General features: G+C 42.5%; 1 protein-coding gene across 2 annotated transcripts; it reads left to right on the top strand.

The window, feature by feature from the left end:
• Positions 1–1268: 1268 nt before the first annotated feature.
• On the top strand, positions 1269–19081 carry DSCC1 (DNA replication and sister chromatid cohesion 1). Of its 2 annotated transcripts, none has more exons than XM_034763524.1 (9): positions 1269–3592; positions 4942–5110; positions 7708–7842; positions 11783–11889; positions 12571–12621; positions 14138–14190; positions 15402–15556; positions 16201–16349; positions 17849–19081. In XM_034763524.1, the coding sequence occupies exons 1-9, from the start codon at positions 3423–3425 to the stop codon at positions 17955–17957; spliced, it is 1098 nt and encodes a 365-aa protein (XP_034619415.1). In that variant the 5' UTR covers positions 1269–3422; the 3' UTR covers positions 17958–19081. The 2 variants fall into 2 exon arrangements, with proteins under 2 accessions (XP_034619415.1, XP_034619414.1); XM_034763523.1 differs by having other exon boundaries at positions 1271–3592; positions 11783–11873; positions 12483–12621.
• Positions 19082–20495: the final 1414 nt, after the last annotated feature.

Below are 20495 nucleotides of genomic sequence, written 5' to 3'. Positions count from 1 at the left end.
TTTAACCTCTCTAACTGCTGGGTAAGCTCCCAAATCCCGCACCACGCGGCAGGGTTACCTTGGAGGGTGGTCCCCCAAAATTGGTCAGATATCTGCTGGGAATGGTTCAGTAGAGGAAAAAAATACCTCGGGTACCCCCTTGTTGCAAAACTGTACCACTGAATCCTAGTATGCATTAAGGGACGACCCCTGGAAGCCGCAGGCCAACTCAAGGGGAAAGCAGTGGATGTGTTATTCCTTGACTTTGGCAAAGCTTTTGATACGGTCTCCCACAGTATTCTTGCCGCCAAGTTAAAGAAGTATGGGCTGGATGAATGGACTGTAAGGTGGATAGAAAGCTGGCTAGATCGTCGGGCTCAACGGGTAGTGATCAATGGCTCCATGTCTAGTTGGCAGCCGGTTTCAAGCGGAGTGCCCCAAGGGTCGGTCCTGGGGCCGGTTTTGTTTAATATCTTTATTAATGATCTGGAGGATGGTGTGGACTGCACTCTCAGCAAGTTTGCAGATGACACTAAACTAGGAGGCGTGGTAGATACACTAGAGGGTAGGGATCGGATACAGAGGGACCTAGACAAATTAGAGGATTGGGCCGAAAAAAACCTGATGAGTCCTGCACTTAGGACGGAAGAATCCCATGCACTGCTACAGACTAGGGACCGAATGGCTAGGTAGCAGTTCTGCAGAAAAGGACCTAGGGGTCACAGTGGACGAGAAGCTGGATATGAGTCAACAGTGTGCTCTTGTTGCCAAGAAGGCTAACGGCATTTTGGGCTGTATAAGTAGGGGCATTGCCAGCAGATCGAGGAACGTGATCGTTCCCCTTTATTCGACATTGGTGAGGCCTCATCTGGAATACTGTGTCCAGTTTTGGGCGCCCCACACTACAAGAAGGATGTGGAAAAATTGGAAAGAGTCCAGCGGAGGGCAACAAAAATGATTAGGGGTCTGGAGCACATGACTTATGAGGAGAGGCTGAGGGAACTGGGATTGTTTAGTCTCCAGCAGAGAAGAATGAGGGGGGATTTGATAGCAGCCTTCAACTACCTGAAGGGGGGTTCCAAAGAGGATGGAGCTCGGCTGTTCTCAGTGGTGGCAGATGACAGAACAAGGAGCAATGGTCTCAAGTTGCAGTGGGGGAGGTCCAGGTTGGATATCAGGAAAAACTATTTCACTAGGAGGGTGGTGAAACACTGGAATGCGTTACCTAGGGAGGTGGTGGAGTCTCCTTCCTTGGAGGTTTTTAAGGCCCGGCTTGACAAAGCCCTGGCTGGGATGATTTAGCTGGGAATTGGTCCTGCTTTGAGCAGGGGGTTGGACTAGATGACCTCTTGAGGTCCCTTCCAACTCTGATATTCTATGATTCAACACATCTCCCTTCCCCTATTAGGCTGCGGCCAGTGGCCCCCGGGTTGGTGTGCTATCGACAGTTCAAGTCTACCAATCACACCTGGCCCGCTGGAAATAACACCTGTCAGTATTATTTATCCCCTGACAATGACGCTTCCATCCCTGTCTATGTTAACGGCAAATCCGACTCTACCGCCCGGTTCGTACCATTTAGTGACACCCAAACAAGTAGGTGAAGTAGCGGTTATAATGGCTTGGTAGGGAATGGCCACTCCTTTTACATTTGCGGTACCTCTGCCTGTAAGTGGCTACCGCATCAGTGGTATGGAAGCTGCTATCTAGGATATCTTGCCCCTCCCCTTCGTGTCCTCCCTAAACTGCCCCCTGGCCGCCCCAGACAGCGTAGATCTTTGTATGCCATCCCAGAGCCCATTACGGAAGGAGACAGGTTGGGTATGATCCTCCTCCCATCCTATGGGGTGGGACGGCTGGCTCAATTTTATCGTAGGCTCTCTATGTTTCTCACCAAGTTCACCAATTAAATCTTGGCCATAGAGAAAAGCCTTAACTCAGAACTTTACCAGCTCTGGTTCCTGTCCCTGCAAAACAGACAAGCCTTTGATTATGTTTTAGCCTCCCAGGGCGGGGTGTGTGCCCTTATTGGGAGTGAATGTTATATTTATGTCCCGGAAAACTCACAGGACATTAACAAGCACATCCTGTCGGCCGAACAGGCTTTCGAGCAGTGGAAGGCCCAGGAAAGGGAACCCACGGTTTTCGATTCCCTTTGGAGTTGGTTGCCTGACCTGGGAGGACTGGGGGTGGCCTTGTGCGTCTCCTCCTCACAGGTGTGGTACTGTGCCTGGTCACCCTCCTCCTGATCGCTTGTTTTAAAATGCTCCTCCATAAGCTTTGTGCCCCCCATTCCCCAAAAGTCCCGACATGCCCTCTCAGAACCTGAGATTTCGCTCACCACGGCCTTTCAAAGGAGATGTTGGTGTTAATGACGACAGCAAAACAACTTCTGTTGTTTGTTGCTGGAAGGGCCTCACCAGTGTCGTGGTTATTTTGCCTGCTTTGTAATTTTGATTTTCAGGGATTCAGCCCATCAGAGCCATGACCGCTGCCCACGGTGATCAGAAAATGTCTCCACCTTGCTACCGTTAATTGTGGTTAGGTCCCTCACATGGCGTGTGACTCCAAATAGGAATCAAAAGGCAGTCAACAAACAGCTGCTCCCCTTGTACAGGAGTCTAACAAGGGGACAGGGGGGGGTTGTACCAACTCCCCTAAGCTCAGGGCCCCCCAAAACATCTGTGTCAATGAAGTGCAATGGGAGGCAGTGAGGCCAAAGGGAACACAATGGGTTGGGGGCCGCATTTCTCTGGTGCCCTTTTCTGTTACAGATTATGACTTCGCAGGGAAACAGGAGCTCAGGGACAGAGCTAGCTTGAGAACCATCTGCATGTACATGAGAACAGCCATACTCGGTCAGACCAAAGGTCCAGCTAGCCCAGTATCCTGTTTCTGACAGTGGCCAATGCCCGCCCGAGAGGGAATGAACAGAACAGGCAATCATCAAGTGAGTCATTCTGTCACCCAATCCCAGCTTCTGCAGGGAACCTCCCTGCAGCTAAAGGGGAAAGCCGGGGAGATGAGCACAGGGCAGCACTCCTCTTAGGGAGGAGGCAGCAGGATGGGGGAAGCTCTTTCCCCTTTACTCCTCACACCTCAACTCCACCGCCCGCACCTGCTCTGCAGGGGGTATTAGTGCGTGAACCAGAGAATCGCTGGAATCCAAGTCGCGCACGCGCGTTTGTCCTTCCCCAACCAGAGGCTAGGGGAAGCGCTCGCGCTCATTCTTGCACCTTCTCATCTAGACACTGCCTCACGCCTCTAACCCCCTTCTCGCGCACTAGGGGTCACGTGACTCTTCGTAGGGCTCTCTCCCTCTTCATGGCCCCGCCCAAGCGCGGCGCGTGGAGGGGGTTGTGTTTTAGCGCGCGCGCTTTTGGAAGCGTTTGCCGCGCGCCGCTGGCCCGTCCCTTGGAGCGGGGAGCCCGGCGCTGGGCAGGATGCGGAGCCGCGAGGAGGTGGAGGCCACGCTGCATATCGCGAAGCTGAACCCGGCGGAGCTGCTGCCGCCCGTGCACTGCCTCAGCTTCGGCCCCCGCGCCAGCGCCGCAGAGTGCTGCCTGCTGCAGCTGGAGCCGGGCCTTTGCGCCGCGCTGGAGGCGGGGCACAGGTGCGGAAGTGGCCCGGCCCGGGACTGCGGGACTCACGGGGGACCGGGCTTGCAGCGCCCCCTGGCGGGCGGGCAGGAACGATGGGGATGGGGAGGTTGCCGGGCCCTTGTCATTCGATCGTGCAACCGGGGGGGGGGTGATGAAGGGGCAGATCACAGTTAAAATGGATCTGTACAATTTGCCGAACTGAAAGCCTCCCTGCGCCCCCTGCACATCTTGGCTGGGCGGAGTTTAAATGTATATTTTTCATTTATATATGGGTTAAAATGTGAAATGATCAGTTTTTGGATCCCTAGAACATATCTGTTTCCCATGTATAGCACAATTAAATAAAACGTGGCTCTCAACTTCTAAACATTTCTGCCTGGGAATAGTTCTTTTGAGCGCAATAGGACTGTTCATGAAGCGCATACGTGTGTGAACCACATTTGTTTTTTGTGGTTCTGGGTAGTTTCTTTTGGTTGAAACAATGGGATGTATTCTGGTTTTAGGGGTCATAGAGGACTCTGGAGCATGGAGCCCTGGGAGAAAGTGTGAGTGACTTGGGGGTTGTGGTTGGTAAAAGGTTTGAAAACCCCTTCATTTGACTACAGTTGTCCTCTAAGGCAGGGGTTCTCGACCTTTTTCTTTCTGAGAACCCCCCAACTTGCTATAAAAACTCCACACAGCCCAGCTGTACCCCCACCCCTGTTTTTCTGTATATAAAAGCCAGCATTAGGGGGTAGCAAACAGGGCACTTGTCACGGGCCCCATGAAGCTAAGATGCTCAGGCTTTGGCTGAAGTGGCTTTGGCTTTCTGCCCTGGGCCTCAGTGAATCTAATGCTGATCCTGCTTGGAGGACCTCCTGAAACCTGATCGAGGCCCCCTGAGAACTGCTGTTCTAAGGCAAAAGTGTAAGAAAATGTTAAAAATCATATGTAAGCAGAATTTTTTTCTGAACAACATTCAAAGTTACACTGTTAGTAGGTCTGGGATTTTTTTTAGAGGAGTAGTTGTTGTTCCATTACCCAGTGGCCTGAATTAAGCTGGGAGTGATTGGGACTTCAGTGTGGCCTTGGTCATGTATATGAACTTGCAGGATCAAGATTTAAAAGATAAGAAAGTGGGTGAAATGAGCAAGAGGTGTGGGAAGAAGGAAGGGGTAACAGTAATGTGATTAAATGAACTGTATGTCACAGCTTGTAGATCTGATATTCCAATTGGTAGCAGTAGTCATAATAACTGCAACTTGCCACCTGGTTAGCAATACTTTTAATGTATTTGAAATGTTATGTCATCTGTAAATAAAGATGAGTATTCCTTTGCTATTTTTGCATTTAAAAACAAGAACTTTTTTTTTTTTTTCAGCCTAGTGATCCGTGGTGAAAAAGATGAACAAGCTGTGCTGTGCAGTAAAGATAAAACTTATGATATGAAAATAGCAGATACTTCAAATATGTTGCTGTTTATCCCTGGCTGTAAAACTCCAGAACAGCTGCTTGCAGATCAAGCATCGTGTAATATCATTCACACCCAGGTATAGTCTTTTGTTTCCTTATCGTCTGTTTTTCACATTAGTGTTACATCTAAGGTGCATGTTATTATAGTGTCTTACAATTGCAAATGATCAGCATGAGTGTATTAACATAAAACTTATCTATCATGGCTTCAGTTATCTGTTTAATAGATCCACGCATAAAGTCTATTTTTGGTGGTGCAGTAAGTACTCATGGTGCTTAGTAACTTGAAAGAATAGATATATTCTTCTTCACTCAAGTGAGCTGTCTTAAATATAAGACACAAAGAGCAAATTGACACTTTTTACATTAGTAGAGTGCCTGTTTAAATAGCCTACCCTGAAAGGCAGATTGTGCTGCACTTTCTTAGTTCCATAGTCTAACAAAAAATCTTGAAAGATGACTCTTCTATCCTAACTGTTGCATCTCAAAAGATTCTGTGGGATGGAGGATTTTAGAATTATGAGTTTAAAGAATTCATTGTTTCTGCCCCTTTGAAGCAAATATAATCAAATTTTCCTAAAAATGGTTAGGAAAATATTATCATTTGCTCTTAATTTTGTGCAGTGGGTATAATGACATCACTAAGGAGGAGTCACCCTCCTTCTCCAGTCCTAGAACAATCAAAAACATCATTTATTCCACAAAGTCCGCAGTTCTGCTGGTAGGAAAAAGTCCATTCAAAACAAAGTAGATTAACAAGAAAGTAATATTTCTCCTCCTTCAGTCTTGCTATGTTCTGTAATTATTTAAGTCACATGCACCAAGATAACTTTCTGTCAAATCACTTTTGGTTTTTTTGGGTTGGGATCTTTCCTAAGACTCTCCCAAACATGTTGTAGTATATAGTTATATTGCTTAGATAGCAAACTCTTTGTGGGAGGTACTTTCTTTTTGTTATGTGTGCATAGTGCTAACCATAATGGGGTTGGGGCTGGTAAGTGCTACCATAATACAAATAAGAAGATAAATTACCTTTCTTCTGGAAGCAGTATGGATAGGCTTATGCATCAGTCCAAAGAGATGATCACTCAGGAGCAAGCACTCCCTTTCAAAGGGTCTGAGCATTCTGCTATGTTTGTCCAGGGTGAGCAACTAGCTCTGGCTATGAACTCACATGTGTTAGCGTATTTTTCTACTGCTAAATGACCAGGAATATCTTCTTCTTTGAGAGATTTGAAAAGAAATGAAAAATAAGCACAGAAAAAAGACCCAAATGTTGTAGTTATTCTGCTTGTGTAATTGCCATTGCATGTGAAAAGAGCTGGAGAACAGAGGTCATAAACTAATATTTATTTAAATAAACTAATAGGGAAAAACTATAAACAAAAAAAAAAAAAGGTCTAAGATTTCCAAACAGAATTTGGAGACAGCATTTTGTATCTAGGCTGCTTTCTTGAATAGTAGTGTTTTGGGTTTTTTAATTGACAATCTAGCTTCAATAGTTAAAAGGACAATTTAAAAAAAAAATTTTTTACTTAAAAATCAAATTTGATAGAACATCTTTAAAATCCTGACTTTTTAAAATACATTAAAAAAAAAAATACTGAGCTTTTCTGTTACTCCAGCTGTTAACTTTTTCATATAGGGGTAGGGGCTGGATCTGAGAGCAATACCACTAAATGAGCTTGCAGCCTGCTGTGCCTTCCCCATTCTGTGCTCACACCTGTCTGATGGCCTCTTCACAGCAGAGCATTGACTAAGGCCGCCTATCAAATGAACTCTCAGTAGGACTTTTGGGGGATGCCCAAGGTATGCTTTAGAGATGTACCAATGCACCCTGATCTTCCTCTGAAGATCCTAGTGAGTTTAGAAGATTGGAGGCCTTGTATCAATTACACCTTTGCTTTTGGTTCTCTCTCTGTGGTAGATTAGGGAATGAAGGCAGTTCTTCTGTCGGTTGCCCCATTCAGCTTCTGTCATGTCCTGTCTCTGAATAGATATCTTGGCTCCAAACCCTGCCATGGTGTCACTGGTAAACCTCTTTTCCAGGGCCTGGGGAAAATAAGTGAGCAGTATTTTTAACAATGACCTCTGGGCACACTTAGTGCATGTACCTGGCTTACATAGCTGTGTAGCGAACATCATCTTTCCCAAGATGCATGTTTAATGAAGTAATGAGTCATAGCTCCCTTTGTTCCTCATTCATTGTGTAGTAAAATATCGATTAACTAGGAGTTCAAGAATATGGGAAATAATTGGAAAGATGAGAGAAGGAGAATAAAAAGATGGCTTGTGGAGAGCAGCAAGACTGAGCTATTAAGAAGAAAAGAACAGATGTTGGAAGGGGTGAAATTGACAGGTCTTTAAATTATCCTGCCATTAGCAGGTATTGTCCATATGTAGAGACCAGCTGGTTTCTTTCTCATGTAGATAGGTATGCTTTTATTACTGAACTACAGACTTCTAACTCTTATTACCAATAATGGACTTCAGTGCAGAGAATATTTCTGCCTACTCTTCTTTAGAAAAGAGAAATAATCTCTTAATAAAAATCTTGATTTTATTTTTTTTTACGTGACCTCTGTAAAATTCATTGCCAATTATTCTTTGCAAGTTACTTTGGCTGACAGTGTTAAATTAAACAAGTCACTGAACATTTAATTTCTTTTTGTAGGTTGCTGGTTTCTCCAATAATTACTGGGAATTAAGGAAATGTCGACCTAAACTAAAGAAACTAAAGAAACTTCTAATGGAAAATCCTTATGAAGGGCCAGACAGTGAGAGAGAGAAAGCTCTGACTGACTCAAAGGTAAGCCTGTTAAGTAAATCACTTCCTTATTTTTACTTTTCCTTTGTAATTGGTAATGATCTAAAAGTCTAGTAAAGCTACATTCTTAACTAGAAAAAATACCTTTGCTCCCAGTTTCACTTAATTATGCAGAACTGTGCACTTGTACACAGTCCTGCTCTGAGCTGCTTTTTCTCCCTGCTTGAGACAGCCTGGCATGCTAGCCTACTCAGGAATTGCTAGCAGTGTTACTGGCTGCAGTCAGTAGGCTGTTTGCCTGATGGTACACAGAAGAAAAACAAAAGTAGTGAGAAGAGACGAAGTCTTCCTTTTTTGTGTAGACTAGAGCGTGGTTTTCAAACTGTGGGTTGCGACCCAGAACTGGGTCGCGGTGGCTCTGGTCAGCACCGCTGACTAGGCCGTTAAAAGTCCCGTTGGTAGTTGTCACGGAGTATTGGGGGACTCAGGGCCCTGCACCCCCGGCTTTCTGCGATTCACCATGACTCTCAGCCAGCCAGTAAAGCAGAAGGTTTATTTGGACNGCTTTCTGCGATTCACCATGACTCTCAGCCAGCCAGTAAAGCAGAAGGTTTATTTGGATGACAGGAATACAGTCCAAGACAGGTTTTGCAGGCCCAGACAACAGGGCCCCCCTCAGTTAGGTCCAGCTTGGGGTCCCAGGGCATGCCAGCCCACCCCCCTTTGGGGGTCAGAGCCATCTCTGCCTCCCAGCCATCTCTCCAGCCTGCTTCCAGCACTCCCCCTTCAGCGACCCCTCCCACAGCCTTTTTTCAGTTTCCCGGGCCCCGGAGTCACCTGATCTCCAACCCCCTCCTGGGTTTTCATGTTACAAGCTTAGGTATGTTCCCTTGGGCCGACTCCCATCCTCCGATGCAGACCATCCTAGTCACACTCCCCTGTCAGCATTCCCACACCCCAGCAAGAACGGTACCAGTTCGTCACAGTAGTGCTGCCCATCTAAGGCAGGCTAGTTCCTACCTGTTCTGACACCGCGCTGCGCTCCGGAAGCGGCCAGCAGCAGGTCCGGTTCCTAGGCAGGGGGGCCATGGGGCTCCGCACACTGCACCTGCCCCGAGCACCAGCTCTGCACTCCATTTCCCGGCCAATGAGAGCTGGCAGGGAGGGTGTGCCTGCAGGTGAGAGCCTTGTGGAGCAGCTTAAGTGTTTCGGCCTAGGAGCCGGACCTGCTGCTGGCCACTTCCGGGGCGCAGCGCGGTCCACAGTGCCAGGATAGGCAGGAAGGCTGCCTTAGCTCCCATGCTGCGCTGCTGACCGGGAGCTGCCACAGGTAAGCCCGTGCCCCACCTGCGCACCTCAATCCCCTACCCCAGCCCTGAGCCCTTCCTCCCCCCAAACCCAGAGCCCCTTCCTGCAAAGCCCTCATCCCTGGCCCCATCCCAGAGCCTGCATCCCCAGCCCAGAGTCCTGACCCCCCTCCCACAGCCCAGCCCAGAGCCCCCTCCCACAGCCTAATCCCTTCATTCCCAGCTCCACTGGGTCATGGGCATCAACAATTTTCTTCAACTAAAAAAGTTTGAAAACCATTTGACTAGAGGGTGGTGAGAAGAATTACTGTCCCCTTCCTGCAGGGGAAAGACTTCTGCACTAAGCCAGCAAAATGAAGCCAGAAAGTTGGGGAGCGGGCTGACTGGCAACGTCCATTTTGAAGTTTTAAGGAACTGGCTCTCTAAATCCCCCAAATGTTATGTGCCTATCAGGTGTAGTGGCTTTCCCCAGTTACTTGTGCTTCTTGTGACTTCATCTCTTACCCTATGTAAAAGACACTCACCACTAAGGAAAGGGAAGTAAAATGATATAGGAAGGAAGAGAAGTAGAATAGGAAGGGTGATACGGTGGAAGTGGAGGGAGAAATGGTTGAGATTACTCCCAAGGCAAATGTAATTACAGATCTGTCCTGCCACTGATGGGTTTTATTTTGTTATTAACATGCAAGTTCTGCCTTCATAAAAGCCAGTTCAGACATCAAGAATGAGATATATGAATCATCTGACCTAAAATATAAGGCAGGTCTTGAGGAAATATTAAGTAAAGATGGAGTAAAATACAGTTTCTGAACATTTACATATGATCTATTAGCTTCAAAACTAGTCAGCTAACTTACATTTGCATGATAATGCAAATATCCTTTCAAATACTAATGCTCAAAGGTAACATCTAAGACTTCTCTGCATTTAAAAGAAAATACTTCTAACATGTCTGTTTTGTCTATCTTCTGAATTTTGGTCGGAAGATAGAATAGTAAAGGAATGAAAATGTTTTTTTTTTTTTTTTTTTTTTTTTTTTAAACATAAGATTCTTAACTGTTACAGATAACACTGTGGAACTTTAAATTAGAATCTAAGTTCCCTAGGAGGAGAGGCTACACCTTGCTATGGGCGCTGATTCTGACTGGAGCCCCTAGATGCCACCACAATAGAAGTGATGATATGAATTTTTGCTATGCTCCTTGTTTACTCATTGCATTTCTCTTGGCATGGGCAACTAACAAGTGATTGTTTGTTTGTTTGTTTTGTTTTTTTCCCCCTCTGCATGAAAATGAGCAATTCAGTAGATTATAGGAAACTCATGTTTTCATAACACAGTATACTGCTAAAGTGTTTGTTACCTATATTCACTCAACATTTAAATATTTCACTGCTGAAGTAAAACAGCGGATGTTTAGTATCCAAGTACAGCAGCACTAAACGAGTGTGAGGCAGAGAGTGAAGAATACTGTTGCCAGTGAAATTACAGTAAAATTTAGACAGAATAAATGACCTAAGATATAACTTGCTTAAAACACTTGAGTTAATATATCTACTTTTACATAGAAATCCCAGACTTCTTAACGAGCATTAGTGGTCTGGATTTCGGTGTTGCATCTCATCTGAAAGACAGCATATCCAGCAGTGCATTGCTCTCAAACACCGTTTTATAGGACATTTATTCAATTCTAACTCTGAGAGTTTTGTTTCATCTGCTAAACTGCCAATAACATTTCCTGAAGTGCCTGGGCGTAGCTTGGAGGTCACCTATTGAAGTATTGACATAGTCCCAACACTGCTGAGTTTGTGAGATCTCATGGTACTACAGCATGCATCCTAATAGAAAAGGAAGGAAGCATGGAAGAGAAAAAAGCAATCACCAGGAAAGAAGAGAAATATAGAGGAAAAGAGAAAAAATTTTTATCCCAAAATTAAGATGGTGTCCACCAAAGTTAGTGGTGGTTTGCTATTTTGCCTTCTCATAGTCTGCCAGATTACTATACTTAAGATGAATCAATTCATTCCTGCCAGGAATTTTTTTTAAAACAAAAACTTAAGTATTAGCTTAAATATTAGATGTGCCTTTTAAAAAAAATGTAAAGGCATAACAAAGACAAACCTGGTGAGGTGTGTTTTGGGGAATCAAGTAGAACATGTTTGTCAATTATTTGGACCGATGTGAAGCAACTTATTTTGCTGACAACAATAATTGAGATAACTCATTCACATTTCAGAATTTGTTTTGCCTAATTTAAACCTGCTTGAATATTGTAAATTTCAAAGTGACTGTCCTCTACAGAGGGGGAATGAAAAGCAAATGGGTACCTTACATAGGATGCCCACTTGAGCTAGTCTGACTTCTGGAGGTAGTCTTATATCACTAGTACATGGTGCAAAGGCTTCCTTTAATTAGAAAGAATGTTATTTTTTAAAAAAATTTAATGATCTTTGGAGAAACTAGTTTAAATTGCAGGAAAAGATTATTTGCAAATTTGAATTAGTGTGGTAAATTTAAGAGACTTCAAAACTCTGCAAAACCCAAGCCTCCACTGTGTTCTTCCATCCCTGTTCTAAATAATGTTTATCTTCATCATAGTTATACAAGGTAATATTTACTTCAATTTAGCTTTAGCAAGGGTTGAAGGTAATGCTCTTTTTCTTCTTGCATGTTGCAGTATACAATGGAAGACTTGCTAGATCGGATTCAAGCGAGTGAGGAGGAAATACTGCATCAGTTGCAGGTTATAAATGCCTGTAAAATTGAAGGTATTTGTCCCTATAGGTAGGATATGTATTATTTTGTAGCATAATACATGGGGTCAACTTAGTGAGGAATGCATGAAAGTAATGGTCTCTGCAGTGCTTTGTATAGCTTTCTCCTGAAATGTCTATAGTATCTTCCAATGTTTTATGTGGGAGTCAAAGGAGTTAATTGCTTTATTTGACTCCAAACAGTCACAACATGAAAGGCAGGCAGATAGGCATGTATAGTGGGTTGAGAATACCTGCCACTATTGTTAGTAGTTCTCAAATGCTTTAATATTTTGGATCACAGAATATTAAAAATTCTTATTAACTACATCCCTGTTCAATGGTATAACATCTCTGTAACAACTGTGTAGTAGTTGATTTACATAGAAAAGTAACTAAGTATTTTGATCTCCTTGAAAAATTTAATCACACTGGTCTCTGCTCCATTCTACTATTCTGTTCCTTTTTCTCCTCTTGTTAAATGTTATTTAAATAACCTTTTAAGAGCTTGGTGTTCTGTTTGTGCCTTGAAAGGGAGCTGAGACTCAGGTATGAGAATCCTGAAAGATATTTTCAGAGAAGCAGAATTACAAAGTATTATTACGTATTTCTTCTGTTTGGCAGGATATTGGCGGGTTCTAGAATTTGATTATGAGATGAAACTTCTGAATCATGTGACTCAACTAATAGATTCTGAATCTTGGTCTTTTAGCAAGGTTCCTTTAAGTATCTGTCTTCAAGAACTTGGACCCCTGGAACCCAAGTAAGTATCTTTTTGTTTCTTTGTGCTTAAAGCACTAGAAAACAATTTACTGTTACCCATATTCATCATCATTAGTATTTGCACTTACCATACAGGAGTCCTATAATATAACTATATTCAACTAACAGTGCTGAAGATTAGAAGTTCTTTGACTCTGTAAAACATAAATCCATTTCACCTTCAAGGTACAGCCCTGCTCTGAGGTCAGTGTGGAGCTGCACTGGCTCATAGTTTGGAACACATTCATTGCTACAACCTACTTGGGACGGAAGGGATGCACTTACCCTCATGCCCACTCTAAATGCTTCTGGCCAGCTTTGTTGCCTGGTATGTAGGTGGGACAGGGCTATGGCCTGTCTCCTCATGTTTTGCAGGAATCTTTTGTCCCATAGAGGAGCAGTCCTTTTATAAAGGGAGTATGTGGGCTGCACTTGTGTCCCTTGCTGAGCATGGGGCACAATGAGGGCTTCTTGTACCCTTTTTTCCCCTCCCACCATTTATGTGCTCAAGGGGAGCATAGCATGGGCCTGAGTAATTTTATGCAGTAAAGGTGTGACATATCAGGTCTGGTTAGACTAATCTCTGTTCCCTGATCACTGTCACATACCATGGGTCAGGATTACAAAAGATCCTACTCCAGTCTCGTGGCAGGCATAAGTATCCACTGATTGCAGTGACTACTGTTAAAATATACACTGACACAACAGCTAAAGTGCTGTTCACTCTATTGTACGTGCTGCTTGTACTCATTACTTAAGTGGCAAACGGCTGCCCATGGTGGAATACCATTCAGGAAGCATGGCAAACCAAAAATGTGTGGTGGGTACCTCCTGCATAATCATTTTGTATTAAGCACTGGTACTTCTGGTAGTATAATGCTATATTTGAATAAATATCAGTGATCATATTAATAGAATAGTATTACAATATTTACAGGCCATTCCATTCAAATTACAAGGCTATTGAATTGTGCTTAACGACTGAGGCTTTATAAATTTTTGTTGAACTTCATTTAGAGGAAAAAAACCCATACTGACATTTTGCTTTTATCCAAAATCTGCAAAGTAGTACAAGTTAGGCTATAATTTGATGCAACCAGTCCATAAAATACCTTTTATTAATACGTTATACATAACTGCAGTGCTTTGTGAAACTCTGTTTGTGATGCTTTTTACCAGTGAAAAATGAGGGAAGGCAAGAGTGTATCTTCCTTCCTTCTGCATCTCCTCAAAGCACATGGGGAGTGGGTACTAGGGAGGCAGGGGAAGGTGAAGTTGCTGGGGTAGTGGACTGAACCACGGCACATCCCATCCCCTATTGTCTTTCCTGCTTTTGCCTTGCCTTTCCCGTCCCTGTTTCAGTGTGTTAGTGGGAGGGAGGAAGGTATTTATAGTGGTTTTTTTTAATGATTGTACGCTAATTAACTTTATAGAATACATTTTTTTCAAACTGTATTCCTTTGCCATGAATCTGAAATGCATAAAAGTAGATTTTAAAGTTTAACTTTTTCTTTCAGAGAAATGATAGAACATATTCTTTTAAGTTATGGAATGAAATATACTGATGAAGGTAAGTTATGGCACTGATGCATTTATTAAGAAAGGAAGGTTAATAATTAATAAATTATGTAACTAAAATAACAAAGTGTAGGAGAGTAGGGAGGCCAACACTGAGCTAAGAAATGTTTAGGCTGATTATCGTGGAAAATTTCCATAACAGTGAGGTCTACTAAACTGTGGGATAGGGAAACTAGTGTCATTAGAGAAAAATCATGAATTAACAGAGAGGTACCTGAGATAAGCTAGTAGATCTTTCCAATTCATAATTTCTGTGATTGAGTTTAAATGTGTTGCACAGCATTAAAGAACTTTTTTTCTGATGAATTTTGTTATCCAGGCATTTGAATTAACTTGTGTAGTAGGGTACAGTGGCTCTTAAAGGGCTCCAGGCCCAACATGAGTGTTTCTGATTTCAGACCATTATGTGGGGTTGGAATGAGTGTTGGGAAAGGCAGAGCTATAGAAGGCACTCTACTTGCGTAAGCTGAGACCAGGGAAGTAGCAAGACCTGGTGTGGAGCTCTCCACTAAAGGCGTTGGGAATGGCGCTATGGCAGCAGTGACTGTTGGGATATCTCTAGACAAGGAGCATGGAAGGGGTTGGTTGGTTTGAGCCCAAGGAAGTGGCTTGGAAGTCTGTGAGAGGACCTGAATGCAAGAGGAGCTTGGGAAGGGAGAAGGTGAAGCAGCTAAGCTTGAGACCCAGGGTTTGCACGTATTCTTTTTTTTTTTTAATGGGCTTTGGACTAGGTCTTTCAGAGATGGGAGAAAGTGCACCTCGCCCTCTTTGCTACCCTGTATCAAGGGAGAAGACCAGGTGATACAGACCTTGGGGAAGTGAAAGGACTACTGAACTGTTTAGCTCAGAGAGTGCAAACAGCTGTTTTGATATCAGACTTGCATAAACAAGAGTGAAAGAGATGGGGGTGGAGGGTAAAAGGACTGTTTCACCTGAGGAGGGTGCAGGTCTATTGATGTTAGTCCTGATCAACAGGGCTAAAAGCTGCGGCCAGGAGAGGACTAAGGATGCACTTGTTTCTGTTCTGACTCTTGTTTACCTGGGAAGGGAGGGGACTTTAGTTTAACCAGAGGGTAAACTTAGGCACAAATTACCCTGCCAAGAGGGGGAGACTGCAGAACAGCGGGGAAACTTGGGGCACAGAAATATCCTGATACCAATGCAGGTAAGAACCTGTAAGTGTAATTTTTTTTCCCTTTACAGATGAAGTTTATTTTGAAATGAATGCAGATAAAATATGCACAGCTACAGCACAAATGCTCTTGCAAAATGCAGTTAAATTCAATCTAGCTGAGTTTCAAGAAGTATGGCAACAAAGTGTCCCTGAAGGGCTGACGACAAGGCTGGATCAGCTCAAGGTAAAAACTAAACTAGTGGATTTGGTTTCATGTATTAGCAGGATGTTCTTACTGCTACATTGTGTAGGACTTGTATATGAATCATGAACAACCAGCTTATTTTTTATTTCAACAGTATTTGCCAGCAGCTGAAAGAAGCATCTTGGTCCTGTATTAAAGCATTTATGAGGTGTTTCCTGTAAAGTGAAACTGCCTAAGACCTCCGCAGTGTAGGAGCATGAGTGTGCTCTTCTAGCTGTCTCCCTAAACCTGATACGCATAGCTATAGAGGAAAAATTTCAAATCTAGAGTCTATTACTATCAATATGGACAGAACTAGAAGTCCAACATACTGTAGAACAGCCTTTAATGATGCTAGCATGCTGCAACCAATATAAATTTTGTTGACGATGGTAGTGGGATATCAAGTCGTGTATGTTTACACGCTCCTCTCCCTTAAGGGATGTGAGAACTACCTCCTTCATGATGGGCCCCATTGTGAAGGCTTCCATTTTGCTTTTAGTATTGCTACTCCTTGTACAGTTTTGGGATTAAAAATACTGAAATAAATGGCAATAGTAACACAAATTGATATGCCAAGAGATGGGAGGTTTGATCATGTTTTCTGTGTTAAAATTTGTATCATCTTATTGTTGTCCCTATAGGGTTTGGCTCTGTTGGATAGACACTCAAGACCAGAGACTATCTTCTTGCTAAAAGTAGAAGAGTTGCCTGAGGATAACCAGGAAAGGTTCAACAGGCTATTTACCATTCGGGAAAAGTGGACAGAAGCAGATATTGCCCCATATATTCAGTAAGTAGTTCACTACTAAGCATAATACTGTTTTAAAGTACAGTAAGTACATAAAGATTTGCATAGCACTTGTAGTATATACTTGGTTGCATCATGGACAACTATAGCTGATAAAACCTTAAACTGCTAGATTTTTCTCGCAAATTCTACATGAGTAAAATATACTTACAGTATAGTCATTCAGAAGTATTATCTGTATTTCGTGAATGTGAATATTGAGGGTGAAATCCTGGGCCCCATTGAACTAAATGGAAGTTTTGTATTGATTTTGGACAATTCTACCCCACTGAAGTCAAAGGATAAAAAGCAAAAAGTTAAACTGTCTTCCAGTAGACCTTTTTTTTTCTCCCTTTAGTAACACTTTGTGACCCATACACATGAGCTGTCTTGAAATCAAATTCTTAACTGGAAGTTATATAACTCAACTTTTCTCTTGCAGATTATTAAGAGAGTGAATTCACACTGGGTGTTGAACCACACTCTGGAGAAAGGACAGCCAGGCTAGTGGAAGATGAAGGGATCAGAAGAGCATAGTCAGGAAATATTTAAAATGAGGGGAAATTGAAAGAAGATTATCAGCAAATATTTATGACTTTAGAGAAAAGGCTAAAAAACATCAACTTTCCTTTATACGTCATATCTCCCAAATTAGTTTTTTTTTTTAAAAGTCAGTAAAATCAGACTTGATTCCAGAACCATACTCCAGTAGTACCTCTCATGTTTCATCCTTTCCCTTGTTCAAAATTGACTTAACACTCACATAATCCAGTCAAGTTTTGGGCCTTGTTGGGCTAAGCAATGTACAAGCAGACACGCTTGGTTTGACATGATCTTTGCCTCAGAGCTTTGAGCCAAATTCTGCTGTTCAGAGTAAAATTTAAGTAACTCCATTGACTCAGACTTGGTCTAAACGTATCAGTACAGCTATGTCCATGAGGGGTGTTGAAAAAAACCTACACCCCTGACCAACATAGCCATGCCAATTCCCAGTATAGATACAGCTATGTCAACGGAAGAGTGTTTTTTGTTGACATAGCTAACATAATTCAGGAAGGTGGTGTATCTACATTGACAGAAAACCCCAATGTCATCTGAGTTTATACTATGGGACTATGCTGATATAGCTATGACGGCATGGACTCTGGAGTGTAAACAGCTATACTGGTGTAATGGAGAACAGAATTAGGCTTTTGCCTTTTTAGATTGTAAGTTATTCAAGGTAGGAACCATCTTTGTGTTTTGTAAAGCACGTAGTATACTTTTGGGAGTTACATAAATGCAGCAGCTATGCCGAGGTATGAATTTTAGATGATTGAAAGCATTTTGGGAGAAGCACACCAATAGCTTATTAACAAACACTCTAACCAGGCTGATTGCTACGTTAGGAAAACCGGTTACTGAAACAGTTTGTACTCAATCCTGAAATAGTTTGTTCTGATAACCTTTTTTTTTTTTTTAAAGTTGAAGCATGTTTTCACCACTATTTTTTTTCTCTCCAGAGACTTATGTGCAGAAAAGCAAACAGTAGCTGCACTTCTGACCAAATATGCTCGCTCTTCCATGCAGAATGGTGTCAAAGTTTATAACTCTAGAAGACCCATCTCATAACAAGAAACAACCTTATTTAAGAATCAAGAATATGTCAAGGAATAACAACTGGTGGTGTTCATACCAAAATTATTTGTAATTATGTAGCAATATCAACTAATTTGAAATGTCACTGTTGTGAAAGATCTGTCAGCTTAAAAAAAAAAGTACAGTACTGTACACCAAAGACAGTGGAATTCTTTATTATTTTAGATCTTTGTGGAAATAATTACTGTACCAAAATCTAAAAACACACATTGCTGGAATCTAGTTTCCACCATTTAACCAGAAAGACTTACAAATTTGTTTATATTGAACTGAAATTTGTAGTTTGTCTTAAAAATCTAGAAGCAAAATAAACTCTATCCTTACTTTACTTGCCCTTCGTTTGTGCAAATATTTGCACACACTTTTTTCTTAAGTCTGCTGATACGTTAGTGAAGTCCAATAGAAAATTACAGAGAAGACTATTGCTTCTACACAGCAGTCGTTTCCCCCACCCCATTTATCTTGTAAAAGCAGTCTACGTCCAGTGACAGTACTGAATATAGTATTTCAAAAACAAAGTGGAATGCTTGGTTTGTTTGCTATAACAACTGAACTGTCAGAGCGTATTAGTTACCAACAAGCAATATTAGTGTTTTGAGCTGTGTGTGTAAAATGAGAAGTTTGGCCTTATAGGTGAATTACTCATTTCCACTGTGGGCTACAAGTCAGGCCTTTGGAAGGTGGTCCTTCTGGTTCGTGTCTTTGAATGTGGATAACATGAAACAGAATTATGAGGCACTTAATGTTCTGGGTTCTTGACAATTTAATAGTATTGGCAAAATTGCCTTAAGTTACATAATGCTAAGAGGATGCCTCAAATTACTCAGACGTCTTATGGACTCAGCAACTTTTTCTGTAACCTGCCCTTCACCACTGGAATATTGTCAACCTAAAATTAATATACCAGAAGGCTTACATTTTTAAAAGTGGTAAATTAAACTGTTTGTAGTAGTATACTGCACATCTAGCATACGAGAACCCTAAAAAAAGTTTCTGCAACATTTCCACCCAAATGTAAATATTTTTGAAATGTAGAGCTGTGAAGCACATACTCTTTGTAATGTTGCCAAATTAAATTTTGTAAAGGCTTTTTATAACTGGATTTCCATTTGTCATTTATTAGTAACCCTGTGCACCCCAGTTTGCTATTTGACAGCTTTGCAAATCTCACTCTTAAATGGAAATATTATTGTAATACTTTAGGTTGCTTGCTATTTAAAATTTGAATGCACATAAGGCATTACATATACATGTGGAAGACTACCCGATGGTTAATGTGCCAATGAGTGGGGAAGGAGGACAAAAGAGGAACAAACATGCTATAAAATAACCTGGTTTAACCCTTAAAAGAGGGTATACTTAGCCTTCGAATTCTAATGTAAGAGCTGAAACTCCAGCGCCACCACCTTGCTGTTGTCAGCTTGTTTTTTTTGTTTTTAAATTGAAGGACAGTCTTTCCATTTTGCTAGAATATCCCCAACATAATATGGATGCCAAAAGGCCTTAGTGAACAATAAATCACATTCTCCACAAACTGAGTCTTCAGGGCAGAATTTGGGGACTCTGTTTCAAGAACTATATACCCTAATTGTTAGGCTAGTGAAGCAGGAGTGTGGGCTTTTTTTTGTTTTTTCTTTCCATCAGGGGCTGAGCAGTGTGTGCCCCAGGAGTCCCAACTTTTGTTCCTTCCTCTCAGGAATATATTCATTCAATAATATTCATTGTCAGCTGACTTTTTAATAAGACTATAATGTACTTGCTCATCAGTTTTAGCAGACTGCCAAACAGGAAACAAGCTGTGTTTTGGTGTCAAAACAATCCTGGATTTGGAAAGAGGAAGTTGAAGAGATGGTAGAATAAAGATTTCAGTAACACCTTAGGTCAGGGCTGGTCAACGTGCGGCTCTTCAGAAGTTAATATGCAGCTCCTTATATAGACACCGACTCCAGGGCTGGAGCTACAGGTACCAACTTTCCAATGTGCCGGGGGTGCTCCCTGTTCAACCCCTGGCTCTGCCCCTTCCCACCCCCGAGCCTGCTGTGCCCTCGCTCCTCCCTCCCAGAGCCTCCTGCACACCACAAAACAGCTGATCGGAAAGTGGGGGGAGGGGGGAGGCACTGATCAGTGGGGCTGCTGACATTACTGTGGCTCTTTGGCAATTTACACTAGTAAATTCTGGCTCCTTCTCAGGCTCAGGTTGGCCACCCCTGCCTTAGAGGCAACAGCTTTCATCCTAAACTCATGGAAACAGACAAAGAGCTTACTGGGAACGTAACTAAAGTGTGAAGAAACTTTTAGTGTCACTTCTAGGAAAAAAAATAAGGGGGACATGCTTTTAATGAACTCCTTTTGTACTTTAGCACAGCAGCTTTGTCCAGTAGCATAATACTTAATATAATGGAGAGAATTTCACATGTTCACAAATAGACCACACACTACACTGCTCACTACTGCACCTCAAGGACTAGATGTACTATTACATGAGTAGATGAAGACTGGGGCTATGCAGCA

Source organism: Trachemys scripta, chromosome 2, assembly GCF_013100865.1.
Source record: "Trachemys scripta elegans isolate TJP31775 chromosome 2, CAS_Tse_1.0, whole genome shotgun sequence".
Lineage (NCBI taxonomy): Eukaryota > Metazoa > Chordata > Testudines > Emydidae > Trachemys > Trachemys scripta.
The sequence above is the reverse complement of the archived record's forward strand: the minus strand, read 5'-3'. Positions and strand labels throughout refer to the sequence as shown.